This window comes from Melanostigma gelatinosum, assembly GCF_949748355.1.
Source record: "Melanostigma gelatinosum genome assembly, chromosome: 3".
Taxonomy (NCBI): Eukaryota; Metazoa; Chordata; class Actinopteri; order Perciformes; family Zoarcidae; genus Melanostigma; species Melanostigma gelatinosum.
The window spans coordinates 12,166,880-12,190,428 of NC_136636.1; the positions used below are offsets into that span (position 1 = coordinate 12,166,880).

At 40.9% G+C, this 23,549-nt stretch overlaps 1 protein-coding gene across 1 annotated transcript; it reads right to left on the bottom strand.

Moving 5' to 3' along the window:
- Positions 1-1,117: 1,117 nt before the first annotated feature.
- On the bottom strand, positions 1,118-21,432 carry LOC306775176 (growth/differentiation factor 11-like; the record flags this gene model as incomplete). The annotated part of the gene is made up of 3 exons (XM_079265470.1): positions 1,118-1,498; positions 7,089-7,462; positions 21,018-21,432. The coding sequence occupies 3 exons, from the start codon at positions 21,430-21,432 to the stop codon at positions 1,118-1,120; spliced, it is 1,170 nt and encodes a 389-aa protein (XP_079121596.1).
- Positions 21,433-23,549: the final 2,117 nt, after the last annotated feature.

A 23,549-nucleotide genomic window follows, 5' to 3' on the forward strand; every position in this document is an offset into this window, starting at 1 on the left:
ATGAAACTGTGCATTTACTTCTCTGTTTTAAACATTTAATGCAAAAGTTGAGGGTGTTAAAGTGAAAGATATGTGTTGGTGTCATCCTGCAGGATCCGGCTCCTCCTCCTCTCCCAGGTGGTGCAAAATAACTCCAGAATGCATCTACATTACAGTACTTAGTTATAGACTTTAGTGTCGCAGTGAAACCTAAATATGTCTTATCTACATTTGCAGAATGGCAGAAATAGCTATACTGGCTTTATTTATCCGCTTTGAAAGACAGAGTGAAAATAGTATAACCTCTTCTCTCCCTGTTCCTTTTTGAGTTTTACAAGACTACACATAAAAAAAGATCAAAGTACCTGTGAAAGGTTTCATAGATACTCAAGAATGTCACACTGGAGTGTTATACATTAATAGAGGGTTTGGTTTTGGATCTCCTCATCACTTTACATCTCTAGAGCACATCTCTAAGCATCTGTAAACAAGATTTTGGATTTATACAAAGAGTATTTCTAAAGGTAAACCCTCCTCATATTAGCATGGGTTTAGTTCGTTTTGTTAAAGTGATGGATTACAAAATAATTCTGATAATGCCCCCGTGCAAACATTTTTGTGGATCAAATCTCACCCGTAAGTAAGCGTACGTGTATATTTCCAAACTCACCTTCGAACTGAAATTGCTTTAAAATTATTGTAAATGCTTATGTCTCCCATCATCTCAATCCACTAACCTGGACATTTTACAAAGATGCCATTTAAAAAAAACAACAACTTCAAAAACCCACAAAACTAACACGTACTCTATGACATAGTTTTGTCTCATTTACCGTTTTCTGAAGCTGCTCCACAAGGACAACCTCTTTAATTATTCATAATGTACTGTATTTCCATCACTCAGTTCTTTTTCTGATTCATGTTTGATTCATAACTTTTTTTCTTTTTTTTTTACAGTTAGAATCAATTTAGTTTACTGGACAAATGGAAACCCAGTGAGATGATTTTGTGGCTGAGCAAAAGTGAAATCTGGTGCCGAGGAGTGGGTTCTGGTGCCATGGGAGAGCTCCGTAAGGGTTTTGGGTGGTTTGATGGGATGGTGGCTGTACACAAGTGTGCGTCCCCCCCCCCCTGCAGTCTAAGAGCAGCCACATCTATCCACCACCATCCCTGGGATTTTGCCATGAATGATCTGCTGCTTGTCATTGAAGTAGAGCATGTTAATGGGGGACATCTTGGTCGGGGTACAGCAGGGCCCTGCAGAGCCTCGGGGGTTAGCGTGCTGGACCAGGTGGGTGTGCGGGTATTTCTGCATGAACATGTACTCGCACTGGCCAGAGCAATAGTTGGCTTTGTAGCGTTTGGGGGCAATGATCCAGTCCCAGCCGAACGCCTCGAAATCCACAGTCAGAGGGTAGCGACAGCAGCGAGACTCAGTGGAGTGCTCATCGCAGTCCAGGCCGAGGTTTCTCCGAGAGCGTTTGGTCGTCTCGAGAACTTTTACTTCCAGGAACGGCTGCTGGAATCAGGGGGAGGAGAGGCAGGACAGAGAGGAAGAGGTGGTTATAAGACAACAACAACAACTTGGCTGACATATCAGTGAAGAAAAACACAATTCTTTGACGAGAAGAAGAAAACCTCTACAGTACATGACATCACTGCTTCATGGCACATTATGTCTTAAAAGGACACTGTACGCTTATTTGCTCGTTTCTTTAAGGAAACAGATAGTTTTGCTCTTGCCCACTAAGGCTTTGATTATCGTGACCCAAATAATTTACCATAAGGATAATATTGTGATATCTATAGAACATTTGAAAAGAAAGATGCCGATGCTCGCAGTCAAATTCATCTTTTGTTTTATCAAATGTGTGTTTTGTCTCTTTTTTGGCAAATGAATTACACCCAAAATATGAGTGTAGGGAGGTGAAGAGAGAATCTGTAATCCTAACTGTATTATTTAAATGATTTAAGTGGTGCTGGATTATCGATGATATGATCATATGTGTATGAGTTACATGATATCATTATTTCATTTTGAACTATCCCCTCATGGGAAATGGTAAATGGACTTGTATAGCGCCTTTCTATTGTCTCACGACCACACAAAGCACTTTAACGCTACATGTCATCATTCACCCATTCACACCCATTCATACACTGATGACAGGGGATACCATGCAAGGTGCCACCTGCCCATCAGGACTCTAACTAAGCATTGACACCCATTCATACACCACAGGCAGCTTGTGAGAGCAATTTGGGGTTAAGTGTCTTGCCCAAGGACACATCTACATGGACGAGGCGATCTAACCGCCGATCCTCTGATTGAAGGACGGCCCTGCTCTACCACTGAGCCACAGTCTCCCCAACACCTCTAAAACTCACTCATTATCATGTTGTGTCTGTTGTTTTAATCTCTGCACAAACTGAAGAGTACAATTACAAGTTGTGGTTAAAAGGGGAGTGAGGTACCGTCGCTGTTTGTGGACGAATAACAGTTAATTCGTCCACCCAGCCCTTCTGTGTCTCTACTGGTTACCCGGCAACTTCACGGCAACGACAAGACTCTGGGAAGTTACAGCTCCGAGCAGTTATTTGCCAAGAAATAGTTACAGCATGCAAGTCTCCATAAAGCCTCAGAGTGTTAGTTTTACTGTCCTGTTTGTGGATTAAACAAAATAGCTTAAAAGGTGCTGGTGTGCAGAGTTCTGAACAGACAACAAAACTAACTGTTGACGCAAGACTATATATATATATATATATTCGTGCTGGGCAACGATTAAAATATTTAATCGCGATTAATCGCATGGATTTTTTGCGATTAATCGCGATTAATCACATTGTTATGGCAAGTTCAATAATGAATTCAAAAGTAGTGTATTGCGCACTTTTATTTTAAGTACTGCTATATGAACAAAAGGGCAATAACATTTGGTTCACGAGATGCAGGTAGCATGTTTTATACTTAATGTGAATATAATTCATACTTTGTTGGCATCTTAATCTGAAAACCGGATGTTCGTCTGAAGAAACCGGATGTTGTCTCAAGTTAATGTTTCCGCTAACTTTCAAAGTCCTTCGCTCGCTCCCGATCTGCGCCGTTTAAATGCGTTTACCGTGAATTTCAGCATATAGGTGCACTAACATGTAAGTGTCTGCTGAGTTGACCACGGAGATCTGAGTGTCTGCTGACTTTACCGCAGCGATGTCCAGTAGTCTCCAAGGAGAGCAGCGGAGTCGCCTTTTCTCTACAGCAACCCTGAAGGGACATCATATCTCTAATACAAAACGATAAACATGAGACAGTCTGACTATAGGATGTTTGCTGGCTTTTAGCCCACTGTTCTTGTCATCCTCTTGTTGTTATGTCAAATAAATATTTTTTATTTTTTTCTATTTAAAAAATGTGTTAACGTGCGATAAAATAATTGTCTGCGTTGTCCAGCACTAATATATATATATATATATATATACAGTATATATATATATATATACTGTATATATATATATATATATACTGTATATATATATATATATATATATATATATATATATTGATTCATATCTGAGGAGGACTGCATATTGAATTTGTTTTTTCCAAGTAAAGACACAAATATACAGAAAGTCAATTGACAACTGCACTTCTTTTGTGTTCAATCCATGTGTCAGTTTCCTACAAACTCACAGAAACTGGACTACAAGCTACAAAGATCTTCTGATACCTCAGTAGACTAAAGATGTCGAAGTACAGATTTAAACTGCTTCTACAAAGTGAATGAAAGTGTTCAGCACACAGTATTCCAATGCTGTGATTTCAGTGTTTTCTGACTGTTCATATTTAAAGTGTAAATGTCAACGGAGGTGTTAGTCACTAAACAATATAAAAAAACTAAATCTTCCTCTTTCAACATGTTAAGGAGCTGTGGAGTGATCTTCCTCTTAATATGAATAGAAGTAATTCCTGGCTAATAACTAGTAAACACTAACTTAAATATAGTTCATGTACGAAATGAATTATTTCAGCAAAACTAAAACACAAACTGATGATCCTCTATGAAGAGTTACAACAGCAGCCCAATAAGCCCTTTTTCCACAAAAAATCAGTTTGAATTGCCACAGTAAAAACACAGGTGTAAATAATACAATTAATACATGAATCAATGCCATTTATCTGCTTCAGTTTCATTGTGCATGTTGGCTCACTGTCACACTGTTGGGACACTTGAACAGAAATGAGTCATCAGTAATGTTGTTAGTAACACCTGTGCTTTTCAGACAAAATGTCTGCTGTGAAAAAGGTTAATTCAAAATCAACCAGTTACACAAGTGCAGCAGTTTTCAAAACATTCTTCTACTCCTGAGAGTAAAAGAAAGCAAACCAATCAGCTTAAACTGTAGATTGTCAGTTACAGTAACATGTTAGAAAACGGTGACATTAAAAGCCCTCTAGTTATCTGCACCACTGGTTTGTAAAGTGAGAATCTGATCTGGTTGTTAACCATGACAGCAGAACAGACCTCTTTTCACAGCAGACATTGAGGCTCGTCATAGCAGGAAAATCAGCAGGTGTGAATGATAACAAAGAATTGTAATACACTTTGGTGAGGTGTCGTGCTCACTGATGAGGTTTACTGGGACACGTGATGAAACAACATTCGTTTCACCAGCACAAGTCCAAATGTCTCCTGTCTATCATTGTTGAGCATCTCGGCTTCTAAAAGAGTCGCAAAACTATTAATAATGCATGCAAAGTTTGGCAAACATTTCCTCACTATTGTAAATGCAAATGCATTATGTGAACATAGAGGTTAGTCTTTCAATTGTAGTTTCCAGTGAAGAGAATTCAAGGATTTTTAACAATTTGTACGTTTTAGGTTTACATCGTATTTTTTTTTTTTTTTTTAATTCCCTCAATCAGGTCTAGTTATTTTTTATACCGGAAACTTTTATGACTTTGGTTAAAAAGAAAAAGAGTGGAACTCTCTCATTTAGCTTAGCTTAGCATTACTAACAGTCAGCTAATGACCAGTTTTTCTCCAAACTAAAACTTTGACACTTTGACAGCCTGAAAGGAGCCAAAAGTGACAAAGAAAAGGGTTAAAATACCTCATCTGATATTTCACAAAAACATATGAATTAATTTGTTATTTTTAACATAGGAACACAATGTGCTATGAGTAGAAACTGTCCTTTTCTAACGTCGACGGCTGACTCTGTATACTTGGTTTGATCCATGACCCAGCAGGTCATCTGCAGGCCACCATAACCTTGACCTTTGGGCGAAGCAAGCGGGTCAAATATTTTACTCCATCATGTTTGTTTTACAAAGCCTTCCTCTCCCCACAGTGATTCCAGCTGGGCTCGAGCACAGTGTTTGTGACGCATTCAAAAGAGGAAATAAGCTGAAAGGCCGTTGGGGTGAGACCATGTCAGCTTGGCCTTTAGGGCTTTTGTTGTAGAGAAAAAGACCCAGAGGATCAGGGAGAAGCAGAGTTTGACTCTTTCTTTGCTTGTTGTGAATTGTTTTATTTTGGTACGCTTGCCTGTGTTTTTCATATCTTTTCCTTTTTTTTGGTTCAAGAATAATATCGCACACTGCTGTGTGCTCAGAGAGATTTATTGGCAAAGACACCAGAGCTGACCTCTGATATGTGTTGTGAAGATCTGACGCAAATGATCACTTGGTAAATATTTGGTGTTGCTTAACTTGGATGAGTGGCCGACATAATTCAACGTAGATGTATGTATGTACGCAGTAACTCTGGGATTTCTGACTAGATTAATGATTCACAGATGGTTTTGCTTTAAGTTTGATTTCATCTATGCAAACTTATTCAATACATTAGAATCAACCGAGCATATTTAAATAAAAACCAAAACAAACAAACATAAAGCATCCGTTCAACAGGAGGCTAAATGACGAGTGGAAACCTTTAAAGGGACGTCCAAAATATTCAGAGGAACATCAAGTTATGATCCATTTACATTTTGCAAGGAGTACAATCTTTTCTACTTTATCTTTTAACATGATTGTCTGTGCAAGCGCAATATCAGTTCTTAACTCCACATGGAAAGGACAATGGAAAATGGTGCAAATGTGAAGAACATGTGAGTGGTGGAGGCTGATCAAAACCAAGCAGCTGTTTTTTCTCATGACTGAACTAAATATAGAGGTCATGACTGACATGTTCAAATAGAGTGCAATGACGATGGTATTTAGGGTTACAAATACATGGCGGTTCAATAGACTTGCCAGTAAGTTATATGTAGTCATTTTTTTCAAATCCACCTTTTGACAATATGGCTGGGATTGAAATGGATCATCTACAATTTTGACACCCTCTACCTGTGTTCCTACATGTAAACAGCCTTCAAAACCGTTTGCATATATGTACCTAGCAGTAACGGAAATGGAGGTTTTTGAGGTTTTTGAGTCCTTCAACAGATCCCTGCTGCTTCATGCCTGTGGGCTTCAAATCACTCCTTTCTGTGTGGAGATTTACAATCAGTGTCTTTAACTAACACAACAAATGCATGTTTGTGTTTGAGGTGAACCTGTGACTTAAGTCAGGGGAAGCTGTTCTCTTAACAGTGTGACTTTACGATGTACGCTGTTGGAATGAATGCAGCTTTACAAAAACGTGACGGCTGTAGGTTTGTTTAAAACCATTTGTGTTTCCACAGAAGTGTAGCTGCTAGCTGCTTTGGCTGTGGCCCAAAACTTGGATTTTGATGTCAATATGGTGCACACTGAATTACCTATCACTGTTTATGCCAACAGTTCATCGTAGTATTTGCTATGTTTTAGTATTTGTAATGCAGATTGATGCTACATGATGCGCCGCTGTCCTTTTCGTGGGGCTCATATCTCATCCACTGACATAAATGCCATCTTTCTTTTTCTCTATGAATACTTGATTCAGTCAATTTTAGTCTCGTCTAGTTATCAATACACATCCACATTCTTCTTTGGATCAAGTTTTTTTTCTCCAGCATGAATTTGGCAGCCGTCCTTTGATTAAAATAAGAATTAACATTTGCAGAAATGTGAGCTTTAAGAAAAGTGATTCCCCTCCTGCCCCATGGACAGGTCTGAGGGTCCTTACCAGCCCCTCCTCCCCGGGTCGCAGCGAAGTAACTGCCAGGTCATTGCCGCTCTCATCAAAGGCGTTGATGTCGATTCCCCAGTTGGTGTGGGGCTGTTTGAACCAGTTCTGCAGCACGTGCTTAAAGTCAATACTTTGCCAGTGGCCGACCCTGGAGTTGAGCTCTATCTTCAGGGAGCGGATGCGGATGTGGCGGCTGCCCTGCTCCGTGACGGGCTTCAGCCGGAGGATCTGCAGATAGACAGTGGAGGTCTGCTGCAGCGGCCGCAGGTACACCCACAGCTGGGCCTTCAGCACCTTGGTGAACATCAGTTTGGGGCTGAACTTGAAGAAGCAGCAGCTTGGCTTCCCGTTCACCTGCACCAGGGGCTCCGCTGTGGAAGAGAGGACGGTTTCATTTATAAAGGTGTTGGATATGCAGTTTATTGTATATATAACATGATCAATCATCATCATCCTTCACAAAGCGCTGAACACTGTGCGTCCAGCAAGGGACTTCGTTTTCGACGATTAAATAAAGGGATATAAATGCCAAATATTGTGCATAATATTCATGTTTTTACTTTGGTGCAGGTGGTGCTCTTTTCTGTCTGTTTGTGCAACATTGACTCCAAAAGTATATCCGTGCTCAGTCATTCACCAGAGGAACAAGCAATGCCTCTCTTCATTCATGTATTGTTAATAACTACGATCATACTCAGCCACAAAACTGAGATGGATCCTCTCTGATAGAGCCAAGCGAGGACTAGAAGAAGATAAATGAGAATTTACTCCCAAAGAGGCACAAAGAATCCACAACATCTCTCAGCAGTTTTATGAGGAACTAGCTCACAGCTTCCAAAAATTCTCACAGCAAATAGGAAAATTGTATTATTCAAGTGCAAACGTTTTCCTCTGTGATGCTAACAAATGCTATATTCTGCATGAAACGAGAGACAGTGGTAGAGGTAAAAGTTAACACTTTACTCCTTTGTGTTTATGTCGTGCTATAATCCATCACCTAACATTTTAAGCTACATGTCCCTGGCCACCACTACTTTACTACATCATGAAAAATAAGATATTTCATTTTAAAACTATTTCTTCAGAGTCAGTGTAATTCATTCGCACCTCACAAAGGGACAAACGCTATTTTGTAATAAAGTAGACATTATAAAAGGTGTAGTTAAGAGTGTTGTGATTCCTTGGCAGGTATTCCTTGAAAGGAAAGTTGCGCATGTGTTCTGCACACTGACCTTAAAGCCGGACACTGCCACAGATCTGCACTTCACTGAGAAGTGATAACAAGTTGGCAGACGTTTGTGTAACTCCAGCTCAGTAATACACTGTTGTTGTCAACATATGGGATATTGGTTGTTTTTTGCTCGGTGATGAATCTTAATTAGGACTTTTAAAACTTGAGATTGAGTCCAAGTAATTTAGAGGAAAAACAAACACAATATTTGTCACAATTTGTAAGACCGGAGTTTCTTAACTGAATGTGAACACTGCTTATTTTGGTAAACAGACAACCATTCTCTGCCCAACTGCTCATTTTAGTTACATCTGCATGAATGCTGTCTGTTATCACATGTGCACATGGTCCTGTTGTTTGCTCCATTCAGTCAGGTTACATTTGGGATTACATCAAGGTTGATCTATTTGCATATTAAAACAAGGATCAGTAATGGTGGCCAGTGGCCAGATGGTAACCTTATATTCCCCTGGGTCAATCGTAATGAAATGGTCTACCGCTATATTACAAATAGCAAAATTAAAACATCTCAAGTTTTTTAGTGGCTCATCCTTGCTGAAAATATATTTGGGGTGTGGATTAAGGGTTATGTCAAAGAACACAAGCCAACTCCTAAAACAGGCAGATTTATTCCTGTCATGATCCTCGGCTCTGGTGTTTCTGTGATTTGCACCACATGTCAAATCTGCTCATGGTTCATTTACATAGACCTCCATCTGATATAATGACATCCATCCATTGCATTCATACATTCATTTCGATGTAAAACATTCATTTATTAAGGGAAATTTATTCTGCATCAATCTGGCATAATAATGTGCCAACTGAATACAATAGAATATCTAATCTGCCCATTTTCTCTCAGCGTTTTTGACATATTACAACTCTAGATGTTGCAAATAAACTGTCGTTTTCTGTCATTTAGCTTGGAGGGGAGTGTTGTTCTTCCTCTTTAGAAAAAGAAAAGAGGATAAAAAAACAAAAACTGTTTGGAACTGTCAATCATAGCTAAATCTGAGGTTGCTCAGGCAACCTGCAAATGCTTCCTGGGTCAAAAGGTTATTTGGCACCTCAGCCTAGTTAAGAAATGGGATCAGGGGTCAAAACCGTCAGCCTCTTTACATCTCAGTGGTGCTGGGGAGGGGCAGCCCTAATAGCCAGATTGAGTTTGAAGGTCAAGGTCGACCCCATGGCAATGGTAATATGTCTTTCCTCACAACACACGTTTGTTTGTTTTAGACAGAGAATCATCTAAAATCTAAAATACACAACAGCACTGACTCAGCCACAGTTTGTTTTCGTTTTGATTAGGGTGGAGATTCTCCAGCCAATAGTGAATTTGTTTATCAAACCTCAATTGGCCATGGAGAGAACACTGCACCAGGCTGTTTTCTCCTTTTTACACTAAACAAGTGTTGTAATTGAATTATGGGGATGCATTGAGGGATATGAATTCACCGAGGTACAGATGGACTATCCATTAGAACAGTCCAGGGCGAATATTAATAAGGGCCAAGCCAGGGACAGACGTGGTCCTTCAGCCTGTATTTCCAGGGACAGTCATTAGTGAGTGTAAATTATACAGTGTCTCACGCTGAGCAAACAATATGTCAATGTTCCTTTTGGTGGGTTGCTGGGGTCACAGCAATTAACGTGGGTGGTGTTGTGTTTGCTCATCAGCACAAAACTGGGAATGAATGATTCTGCAGTTTGCTTGGGGTTTACTTGTGATTACTACTTGTTGTTGTTATTAATCGCTGCAGATGGGGACCGACACACACCAGCTCTTCCTTTGCAAACAGTTTGTGTCGCCTTTGTTGAATTCTAGGAAGAAAACAAAGAAACACAGCAGAGCTGAAATGGTTCAGCTTCTCGAGCGGAGACCTTTTCTTGAGGAGGAGTAATCTGAGAAGCGGGGCCCATATACTGTGATCCAGTAAGGACCTCCGTTATTAAACACACATGCACAACATATGAGCTACGTCAAGTTAAACAATGACTGCATTGATAGGTGAAATCAATTTGTGCCTTTATAGATCCTGTGAGTGCGCAAGTAAGAGGCAAACCACAGAGGATGAATGCCTGCAGCTTAATTGCACCCCACGTCTTGGCAGAGTGTTCCACTTGTGCAAAATGAGCAAAGCTAGCTTGTAAAGACATTTAATGCCTCTACCTGAACTAACTTAGCTCCTGCTGCCATAACACGTTATTGCTAAAAGAGCTCATCATTTCACTGCAACTGCAGGACTGTTTTTGTGGCAAATTTCCTGAACAATTTGCTTGGTTATACTTCAGTTTTTCAACCCTGCAGTAAGGATATGAATTCTGATTTTGCATTCAGCACCACCTACTGGAGCAACGACAACACCTCTCTCCTCGGGCAAACTGTAGATGCAGATAGAAACGAGTCCTTATACAGAAATAACGCTTATGTTCATCAAAAAGTAAAGAACAAGTAAAGTTAAGTATGGACAGATGCTGTGTTTTTCCAAAGGAAACAGGCTTGTTTGCTTTTCCTCCTCATGTTCCCAGCCTACTTCATTATTATAGCAGCTTATTTCCCTGTGGTATAATTGCAGCATATGCAGCGCATGAATTTTACTGCCAGCACGCAGCAGGCCTGCAGGTGAGCCTATCAAACATCTGGCGGACTCCCTGGGTACCTGTGTCCCATAGTTAGCCCAGAGCCTATACGAGTATATTAGGGGGAGACATATGTACCGGTATATAAGAGTTTATTCACTATGCCATCTGTCCATTTTAATATGACCGTAGCCTGTTTCAAAGTTAAATGTCCTTAATAATCAAATGCAGTAATGTTGAGCCAGTTAAACAGTTAAAAAACAGATGGAGAGGGAAAGTTAAGGAGCAGTTGTACAATGAATAGTTAACACATGTTACCGGTGAGGCTGCATTAATGTGGGCAGTATGGCAAAAAAGGTAAATGGACATTTATCAATCTTTGATTTCCATATAGAAGACATATAGAAAAAAAGAGTTGGCAGAGTTCACAAAGATTTCTATGCTGCTGTTTCTCGCACTTCCCCACACTTTCAACTTTAGCAACAAAGAGCAACCTCACAATACTTACTGCAATTACAAGACCCCCACCCAATGTTCATAGCATGATAGAATGCATTAGAAAGCATAATAAATGAATCTAAGAGTTGAAAACTGGGAGCTGTTTCATATCTCTATATCAAATTTTTCAAGGCTCTTTGTCAAATGTCAGGCAGTAATGTAAAACATAAATGATGAATTTGTTTTACATTGAATGGTAACAGGATTTTATATCCATCTTTAAAATAATTTATCACAAATATTTCTAAATTTCAAAATGATCTACACACATCTCGCTCATATTTTAAAACAAATTCATTAGAGTTCACTTCTTTATCCAAACTCTTGAAAGGCGGTCACGCGACATGTGCTGTAACATCAAATCAGGTGAAAATCTGGAGCTAAGATGAGGCAGCGAGAGAAACTATCATCTATTGTTAATACCCGAATGGATAATGCAAAATGGTATAAACCAAGATAGGAGTTTCATTTGCATATATATATCTATATTTTCTTTTCTTAATGGCAAATGCAAATGTGCCATTTTGGGGTGAGTGTGTGTTTGGGAGCCCTCATGTTGAATAAATGTGACTCTAGGGTATCCCCACGCACCTCGGTATATTAATCATCGTGACACGTTCACGACCCTTCTAATAAGGCAGGGGCCACAGTGCACCCCCTCAAACATCCCACCCCACCCCAGCCCACTCCCTCTTTGTCTCTCGGTCAGTCCCAAGGGACGGGAGAGGGTGGTGGGGGAGGCCTGGCTCGAGCTGGGGATGGAGATGAGGGGGGTGTGTGTGTGAAGTTAGACCCCCTCATTCAGAAGCCCTCCCTTGGGACAACGGCAGGCACAAGACTCCTATTAGGACTGAGCACAGTAGCCCCCCAGGAGCAACAAAAGACACCTCCTAAAGCTCCCTGTTCTAGCTCAGTGAACACACACATGGAAACACGCAACTACACATAAACACACGACACACACAAGCTCCAAACTGACTGTCTTCAGCAAACAGACTCATTGTCTTTAGTGTTGGGGTTATATGTGTTTCTATTGGGAGGGAAACGTCTGTGGGATATCTCCAGCAGGACGGGGACGGATGATGAAAAGAGCGAGCGTGCAGTGAACTGCAATTAGGTGGACAGCTGGACAGCAGGAAGCATGCTGGGGTCTTACCGCTTGTGTTTATGTGCATCCACACATACATGCAAGACGTTAACGTCGGAGGACAACGCTCTGCTCTGTTTTAAAGAGTTAAATACAAACTTTACATTTTTTTTTACATATTTTATATAACAGCAGATATTAAGACAAGACAGGAAGGTGGTTTTGATTGATTAGCGGGCTCTGTTTTTAATGCTGCTGCTTTGGATTGGTGACAGGCTTCAGTCAGATAATGAACAGATACTAACGCATGTGAATTCAATGGGTATTTTTGTAATGTATTTACAGGAATCACCACTGCCATATGACAATCTAATACAGCACTTACAGTTATTATATTTTAAGACTATCATGCACTCTCGAATTGCATTTTAGCCACTGATCATTGTGGTCCAATCAACCTCAAACCTGTACAAGTACAGAGAAAGTCTTTAAAATAACACGACTTGGCTAAAACTAAAACTATTTAGCTTTTGCTATTTTGAAGCGGAGCATAGTTTTGTTAACTCACACCAAGCAGAATCTTCACCAAGTTGACAGGCATAGCCAAAACATACAGCAAACTAAAACGTTGCTGTTGGAAATGTATTTCTCTCTCTGAAATGTGTTGCAACTTAACAGTGTGTTAGTATACCCACGTGTGTATGGCATTCAATTTGGCAGTGACCCTCTTGAAGAGGTTATCGTTTTTAGAAATGGCTGAAGCCCAGAGGCGAGGGCTTCAACAGGGACGCAGCTCAGAGGTGACTGATGGAAAACAGAAGGAAGAGAATAAACACTTGAGAGGCGGTTAGAATTTCAGCCATTACTATTTAGAGAACCTTCAAACTCATACAGATTTAACAGGTCATCTCTTGATTTGCAGGCTGACCATATGCCACTGAACACGGTGATTTATATTTCTTCAATCGTCTGCTGAGTTATTTCACTGTAGAACATGATACATCTGTTGATTCAATTTAAATAACCCGAAGACAAAGGAAGTCATCTCGTTGCTTTACTGTAAACAAATGTCACAAAGGAAATCTGCAAAACTGTGCATGACAGAAACCTGGTCGCCATTCAACGGCTGTGATTTTGTCATCAGTTTGAGTCTTTTACAACTTACTTATTTACTCTTGCTTAATGTAACAAGCACAGCTAACCCAATATACAAACTCTGCAGCAAAAAAACCAAAAGAGTATGAGTCTACTCTGTAACAGAAACTAAAGCAGTTCAGTTCATATCATGTGACAGCTAACATCACTACAAAAAAAACATTACTGGGTGGTGACTTAATTTGTTATGTGAAGACCTGTAGCAGAAGGATTATAATTCAAACTTCCTGACTACTGATCTTCTGTTGCTGGTTGAATTGTTCGTTGATTTGTTTGATGGAGCAACTTTTAATAAAAGTCTGTTCTACATCATCACATGCTACAAGTGACCTACAGCAACACATACTGTAAAAGACTCAGGTTTGACCTCTGAGATCGCCTTTCTCTCTAGTGAGTCATGGCCACTGGTATTTTTTCATGTGATTTAGAATAACTTAATTGTTAATGTGACATTTCATGAAGAAAAACCGAGATTGACATTAATGCTGATCAATGAAACCAGAACAGGAACCAGGTGCAACTCTCCACAGGCCATCTGAGAAAAGCCCTATTCATTTATATTACAGGACATGTGTGTTAGAAACCATTCAACAATGCCATTGAGCTGCTGTAACAATAAATTGCATTTTTTGTTGTTTTACTATCCCTTAACCATGTGTTTAATTTACTATTGACTACTGAAAACTATTCTTTCCCCAAAGACAAATACAACTTTTAATATTGTGTATCCTATGTCTGAGATGATTTGTCTGTGATAACATGTGATTTCTTCATTGCAGAGGACCAGTAGGTTGATCCTAGTGCATTCAGTGACATCATGATCCTTCACTGGCTTCCCAATCGTGAACACATGAGGAACGACCAGAATTGAGGCACTGCTATACTGCGATATGAGCTGACAATTTCCCCCCATGCCACCCATGTTCTAGACATCATACATGACTTTTGATACTTTACAAGCAAAATAATAAAAATACCTATCCTAATTATGCAGATGACACCCACATGTATCTCTCTCACCCGGTGACAATGCTCCCTCAGACTCAGAAAGCAGTGTATTCAACAAATCAATGATTAGATAATACAGATACAGACAAAACGCATGTAGTATTTTCTCCTTTGAAACATCATGTGTCTCTCTGGTAGCAGTCTGATAAACGCTCTCCGACACCAAACTAAACATAGAGAAGCACTATTAAGTGTTTCTGCTCCATGTAGGTGAAACAAACTTTCAGAATATTTAAGACAATGAAGTTCACCTGTAAAAGCAGTTTAAAAACTAGTTTGCTCATCGATCTTAAGACACAACATGCATGCACCATGGCATGAGGGGGACTGATCAGCATTGATGAATTTATTGTCACTCAAACTGAGCGACCAGCCATCGACTGTAGGTGGACGTAGTCATCATGACGTCCCCTATTGGTTTATGAACTGCAGTTTTAAAGCCTCGAGTACGGGATTCGGCACTGTCGCCATCTTGGCTTTTGGCCTTCACCATCTTGTTTTTTTGGAACCAGAAGTGACACAAAAGGGTGGCGCTAAGTACACCGAGGCTAAATTAGATGACGAAGAAACAAAGACAACTCCTACCGGACAACACTGTGGCAGCGACCTGTCAATCACGAAGTAGCCACTCCCTAAAGCATACCCTGCTTTATCATCTATTTTACACTAAACAGGACCCCAATTTACTAAATGAACATCATGATGCATTGAAGAGGATTAGAAACTAGTGATTGAAACTATAAAGTCACAATGTTTACTGAGGTAATAAATCAAGTGGGTCATTTTCTCATAGACCTCTATGCAATCAGACTTCTCTTTGCAACCAGAGGAGTCGCTCCCTGCTGACTAACAGAAAGAATGAAGGTTTAAGGCACTTCTGCATTGGCTTAACTTTCCAGGCCTGACACCAACAAGTCAGAATTGCTTTTCCAAAATACTGTATATGTCCTTGAAACTAATCAGTGGTCAACATGTGCGTATTAGATTAATCACTTTAAACGCAAAAAAATGTGCCATATTTCTGCCTGAATGTATTTCTGTTTGAGTGCACTCAGTTACTGCAAAAAAATGTCTGAAGCCACCCAAATCTGCCAGCGTCTTGGCCAAGTTTTCTCGAAAGATAACGTTTAGTTTATTGTGACCAACCCTCCGTCTAGGAAGCCTTTACTCCCACACTCTTATTTCCTAAGCAACGTGAACATATTGTTCCCTTTATGAGCTGTGTTGTACATTATATAAATCAAACTTGGCTCTTGTCCCTAAAGAAATCACTTCGACTGTGAATTTTCCCTAATGAACTTCCTGGGGTGATGTGGGTATGGAAGGCGGAAATACAACCACAGGTGATAAATACAGCGAGAAGCTGCTCTCCAGAAAAATGGCTAATTAAATTTTCATGTAATCCACCGTTAATTGTGCTTCCATCCGACACAGTGGCTCCCTCGTGGGATCAAGCATTATGCCCATGCAGCATTTCCTTTGCTTAAACGCCTCATAGATTTAATGGACTCGTCCATAAACTGATCCTCAGCAGCTCCTTGCACACGACCACACAGAGCCTGAACGCATCCATCAACAATAATCCCCTCAATGATCTCCATTTTATCTTTTCACTCCCTTCCTCCTCCTCCTCCTCCTCCTCCTCACTCGTGTCCCCACACAGGGCTTAATTACTGGTGTGAAGTAATTATTTCCTTTATTAGTGAAACGTAACATCTGTTTCAGGTCTTTTTAATTGTACCTATAAAACCCTTGCATGATTTCTGTCCCTTTAGGATAGGACCGGGCTGCTTGTTGCTCCCTGTGGACTCCCACCCCCGCAGCATGAGCTGCGATGCAGCTAACTCGATCACTGTCTTTGAAATCCTTTAAAGAACCAACGCGGAGCTCACCAGTGCTCACCAGGAGTAAAAGGAAAGATTGTCTTTTTTTCAACAAGGAGGCCAAAAATAACCTTGCACAGCCATGCCTCCAAACTGACATTAATGCAGTCTTACATCCGTTCTCTCAAATTCTTAGTGTAGTATTTTTGGTAAAGCAATAAGCATGCATTAATTCCGAAGCAACATATTCCCAAATGCCAAGAGAAAAGGCCGGCTGCAGGGACTGGTACACGGGAGCGTGGGAATAGGGGAAGGAGGGTGAAAGGAGTGAGATTCCTGAGGTCCTGGGGAAATTTTGTCCCTGTATTAATAGACTTTGGTCCCTTTGAAATTTTATTAGCCATAAAGTTGACAGTATGTTGTGCAACTTCTACAGACCTTTCTTTCTTAAGTTTTTACTTCTTTCAAACCGGTCGTGCCCCTCAGTGTCCAAACAATTCAACACCAAAGTTTATCTTTCCCTCAACTGATGCCAGCAACTACACAGGGAGAACAGGTGTCATCGTCAAACTGAGACCTCCATGGAATAAATAAATCTATAAAAACCTCACATAGTCATCAACTTCCATCAAACACTGGCCAGTGAGTTGGAGACAGTCCGACTTCTGCTGCTCTGTCCTTTTAGCGCTCTCCCTCTTCATTTTTATGGTTCCTGCACCTTCAGGAAATGACCCTTTTATAGGGTCAACACTATAAAAGACTTGTTTTTTTGTGGGCGTGGTTAGTGGATGAGTGTGTGTGTGTGTTCGAGCATGTGTGTGTATGTGGTGGGGGATAAGTGTTCAAGTTACTACCGGTTCGTCTTTGCTTCCAAAGAAAGAGACCCGATGAGGTTAATAGTCTCCTCTTCCAATATATCACATAGCTGTGAACTCTGTGACCCTTTTTGTCAATAGGAGAACTTTTCTCTGGAGTGTGTGTGTGACTGTGTGAGTGTGTGTGCCTGAGAGAGCATCCTCATGTGTCTACACAAGTGTGCACATGTGGAAATTTGTACATTCATACCTTTACATGTGTGTAGATGTTTATTTTTCAACTCAAGAGTTGTGTAAGCCTGTGCTTGAACTGAATGTGCCTCATTTAAAGAGGATTACATAATAATGGCAGTATAGCACTTCCTAATGTTAGCCTACACACAATCATGATGGACAAGATAAAATGATGGGTATGAAATAGTTTAACGAAGTGAGAAGTTCCAGGAATAGCTACATGGTCATAAGAAATGTTTCAAATGCGAAGTACTTTATGTCTAAACCTCAGTTTTCATGCATTTAAAATGTAAAGTATTTCCTTGCAGATAGTCACTGATGTCCTATGTTTTGGACACTCTGCTATGAAAAATGTAAACGTGGAATAAAGGCTCAGAGGGAGGGTAAGTAAGTGCTGCTCTCTGCTGGATTCTCTCTTACCGGACAATGTCAAAATTACTCAAAATGACACAGAACAGAAATGAAGTTTTCTCAAGAAGATGATGCGTTAAGCTTTTCACAAACAACCTAAACTCAAGTCAAGAGTATTCATAGGCCACAAAGGTGCCTCTTCTCTTTAAATTGTTTTCCTGATGTGCTCTGGCAGGACTGGTTTTTAGCATTCAATGTTGCTGGAGTATTTAATGGAACAGCGTGCCGTTAATCGGCATCAGAACATGCACACAGAGACAGAGAAAAAGAAAGGAGCAATAGGCCCCTGATGGGAGAGGAAGGTCTGCTCTAAATGTCTTGGACAGGTGACAAATGGGAGACTTGTGGGGTCAAATCCTCACCACACCTCAGACAAAAGTGAGATCCAAAATACACACTACGCACGCACGACTACCCACATAAATCAACATATACAGAAGCTCATATGTTAATGCGATAGATTTGTGAATACAAATCGACACTCGTTCACAATGTTGCGCTAGAAAATGACCCTGATAAACTGCTCCAAACGGACTCATTTTTAATGCATGAACAGCAAGCGGAGCGGTTACCTACACAACACTATACATAGAGAGAGATGCTTTAGTGCCGCACTATGATATAAATAGCTGTACTTTTCCATGCAATTTCATAGTAATTAGAGACCAGGAAGCATGGACCCTCTCAACCCCCACTGCGGCACCCACGTACCTTGAGTGAATACTAAGAAGCAACCCTGGCACATGTCCAGTTCAGTATGTACTGTGTGAACCCACATGGCCCATCAAAGGCAGCGTGCACTACCGTGAAAGGGTGATTGGGTTCGAGGTGCACAGGGAATAGTGTTTGAAGTCCTCCTTCTATCAGAGAGACAGAAAAGGCACTTTTAATCCTGTGAGATCACTAAGGCGCCACAGGCAAAAAGAGATGCACTCATTCTCTCAACTCTTCCATGGGTACCGGAGAAAAAGAAGAGGAAGGAGAGAGGGGGCTAACAGGGAGGAAGGTGGGGGGGGGGGGGTAGAGGGAGGGGGTGAGGGGTGTGACAGAGAGAAAGAGATGGAGAGAAGGAGCAGATGATAAAAACATGCAGCTGATGTAAAGAGATGAGGCAAACAGAGCAGAACAGGAAGTGCTGTCACATGACAGATACAACAGTAATGTCAGTCATTAGCTCCCCTGGCTGGCACAAGGCCGTTAGAAATATGCAATTAGCAAGCGTCATGCATAATGCCTTTTCTTTTGGCTTGAGAAGGTGTCAAATCGCTTTCATGGTGTGTTGTGTGTGCGTGAGGCTGTGCAGAGGTTGGGAAGCAAAGAGTCAAAAATGCTCTTTGAGGATATGGATTTCACTTGTAACGTGTAGATGAGTGTGTTAAGCATGCAGAGTTTCATCTCGTCTGTATTTAGAGGTTGAGAGGGATTCATAATTAATGTAGGTTTGATCTGCACATCAGAGAGATAACAGCAAGTTATTATAGAAGATCTTCATTGTCAGCATGAATCGCATACTGTGTGAGTGAGCAAGTGATATTGATGGAAACAGAGGGGGATACTGTAGATAGAAGACATTATTTTGTGGAAATGTCCTAAAAATATCTGGCCCATAATGTAAAACGGTTGACAAATGACAAATCAAACGTTTTACGCTGCCTCTTTCAATTCACCTGTAAGATGTAAGACATCAGCTGTGCACCGTTTCTCTTTAGGATTAACTGAACTGGATTGATCACATCAGTCCGGATTAAAAACATCTCCCAGAGTAAACAATTATAAAGTTCACAGAGATGTTTGCAAGTAAAGAATTAACAGTTAAAAGCTTCTTGGTGAAATAGGAAGAATAGAGATTCAGATGACTTTTGAGTCTGCAGCTGATTTGCAATAATCACAGATAATATATTAAAATATACCTACTATGCCCACATAGATAGATTGATATAGAGATAGATATTATAATGAGGAATTAATAGTGTCAGACATCAGATGAGGCCAAAGTCTCTTGCACATAGGCGTATCTTTGTTCACTCGTGGGGTGAAAAAAACGGATTATTTGGAGTGTGTTTTATCCGCCTTATGCAGAATATATTACGTGTGTAAATGTTGTTGAACCCCGCGATTCACCAGGAAAAGGTCACACACTCCCCTCGACCTTAAGTGATTCTCTGTCTTTGTGTACTCGTTGTGAAAAAAAACACGAGCTGCGCCCATAAACTTCGCATTTAAAAGGCAAGTGCGGCCGAGGGGGGCCGCTGCATGAGGGGAACAATAGCAGCTTTTTGGACACACTTTTTCTCCCTGCGATGAACAGCAGGGAAACCGGTAGAGCCTCCTATAAAAGACCGATAGAGCACAGCTGCCAGGGTTCAACAGTAATTTTATAAAATGTCTCCAAGGGGGCCTGCCTGCGGTTTATCTGTGGTTTTATGGGAAATTATAAGCGAGCGAGCAAATTGTTAGAGGGGCAATAATCAGGGAGCCTCGTGACGTGATCATAACTCCAGAATTTATGGCCTTTATGCAAAAGAAGACCTAAAAGGATGAAGTGATGCAACTGCCAGCCAAATGCTGCATTATCATTAGTAATGCACTTGGCATTCACACGGGTCCGTCATGCGTTTACTCCCCGTCAAACACACAAAAGGCATCCAAAAGGGGAAAAGTTTGAACATGACAGCAGGTGGCTGAGAAGCTAAACACTAGACTGCTGCTCCAACAGGGCTCAGCCCTCCATCATCATCATCATCGTCATCGTTATCATCACCACCATGTATACAAAAGTTCATCAGGCCATATTGGAGCTGTCTGTTTCAGCGACGAGGCTCTTTATACTGCTGATTATTGATTTATCAGCTTCACGCGTAGTCCCTATTTTGACAGCAGTGGCCATCAGCTGACATTTTTTTTAAATATTATCAGTCAGACACACAGAGTCGACCCTCAATTTCAAAAAGTAGGTTTGGTCACTGACTTGAATGAGCACCAGCTTCCACACGGAGCAGGCCCGAGTCACTTCAACCTATCTGCTTCGCAATTACGCACATGACGCGAGAGAATAGTGTTGGGTTGTAAACTATTACTTACGCTCAGAGGCCATGGTGATCACGGACTCCGTGGTGGCGTGGTACTCATCGTCCTCCATAAACTCATCCTGGGACGACGCGTCTCCCTGGAAGTCGTGATGGTCCAGCAGCTGCTGGAGCGGAGGCGCCTTGGGCAGCAGCTGATTGACCACCTCCCGGCTGATGTTGGGCGCTTGCTTCAGACGCAGCTTGCTCAGGATCTGGGACTTGATGGTCTCCAGTCTCAGCACTTTGCTCTGCTCCCTCCAAACACAGGCGGAGCACTCGTGGGAACCAGCGTCCTCGTCCAGCAGGGACAGCCCGGAATCCGTGGGCGTCTCGCTGGCAGAAGGCAGCAGCAGATTGGGCTCATCGCTCCCCGATTGTCCTAAGGAGATGAGCACCATTAAGCACAGTAAGAAGTTGTACCTCGGCATGACGATGCGTGGACACTAGGCAATGCAACTTTTTTTCTTTCTGTTTCTTGTCTGTTCACTCGCTATATTCCGTTATATCCCCTCTCTCGGATGTGTGCCTCTCCTTTCCTTACCCTACAAGAGGCAGGCAATCAGTGACATGCATCTAATCCAATACGATCAACCCGAAGTTGCTATTTTTGGCAGCAGGAGATTCTGCAATCAATTTTCCCAAAAAAAAAAGTACGTCCCAGTGTGTCTCGGTACAGACTGTTTGGATTGAAAGTGAACAAATTACTTGTCTGATGAATGCATAGCACGCTCACGTGTAGTGTAGTGGCTGTTTTTGGATCTTCTGTACAATTTAGTCCATGGAGGTGTGTGAATGTTCAGAAGTGTCACTGAAAAATGTGCAAGTGCGGCCAAAAAGGGGCTCTTTATATATCTCAGCTGCCCGGTGTCGTAATCCGTCTCCATTGGCTAAGATTGCAACAAAAGGCTTTTAGGTCTGTCACCAAGTCAAGAGGGACAGAGCGAAGGGAGGGTGCACACACTGTTATGAGAGTATAAATGTTTTACAGTGCACAAACAATGTCTCACATTAGAGATATTGCCCAATTAGGTTATTATGATGATGACATAATACGGCTCATTGCGCCTGTTGTTACAAATGGTTTATTATGGTGTAAATTGAAAATAAGCTTCATAGACTCGAACCGAATTCATCAACTCCTAAATCACATGCATCTATATATTTGCGATGTAGTTTAACAAGAAACTGATGAGGAATCTTCATGTAGACCTATGGTTAAATGCTTATTATTTAGAAGTTGCACGAGCTTGTCCGATGGAGGGCTGTCTAAACTCAGCGTCATCTGTGTACACCAGGAAAGTAATAACTGACCTTTTCATTTCAAATCAAGGGCTCTAAATTGCACAAACGTGGTTTTAAGAAGGCTGCATTCAACGCTAATAATAAAAGATGTACGTTTAATAGATTCATTTAAGTCATGCAGTATAGCAGCAGGTCTGCTAGCATAAAGACGGGTTAATGTATAGGCCTATACGGTTATTGACATATATTTGTACTGATCAGTGTAGTTTGTATAAGCCTTATGGAAATGTCACATTTTAATCGTTTGCTGATTAATTATGGATTGTAGAATCTAAAGTCTTCCGAGTGTCCATTTGAGCTGTAAACCTACAGTATGTCAAGACATAGGACCTGATCAGCATGTTGCCCAACTTCAAACCACTGAGGGATGCTGTATTCATTACCAATAATCTGCTGAATGAAAGCTGTGATATTTCTGGAACTGATTTCTTTATGTACAAATCGTACTTCATGGAGCAATGAGCCGCCTGCTCTCAGTAAACCATCACTGACCCACTAGTGTCATCTGCTGGAGGGAAACACAGTTGCAGCTACAGAAAAACAACCGTTCATGTTTCAGTTATAATATTAGTTACCATGTCTGCTGCATTTGTCATTGCTTGTTGCAGTCAGATTGTGGTACTTTATTGTGAAACACGGCCCAGTCATCATTTAGATTGAGAATATAGCAGTATTAAAATCAGTGGTATTAAGCAACAATAAACAACACTTCACTGGTGACCTGAAACTTCTTCAAAGATCAATATGGCCAAAATGCCTCTCCCTGCTTGATGCGTTTGAAGGTTTTTATGTTTATAAATGCAGAGGGAATGTGAATAATCAATAATAAATATCACAACGCAACAATACAGTTTAGAGTAACAACCTCCATGCAATGCACCAAAGCTAAACATGAGTACTGAAGCTCACCCTTTCAGCAGTGGTGGAAAGTAAGTACATCTACTCTAGTACTGTACTCAAGAACAATTGTTAGGTAATTGTACTTTAATGTACAATAAATATCAAGCTGGAGCCATCAACAGGTTAGCTTAGCTTAGCATAAAGACTGGGAACAGTGGGAAGCAGCGGACTGGTCCACACCAAGGAAATAGAAGCTCATGTTTGAATTTAGATGTATAGAGATGTTACCAATTGAGTCTTAGTTTGCATTGTACTTTTTAGCATCAAATACTGGCTGCTGAACAGATGCCAAGACGGTTATGTTGTTTAAATGTGCTTATAGATATGAATTTGGGACCAAGTA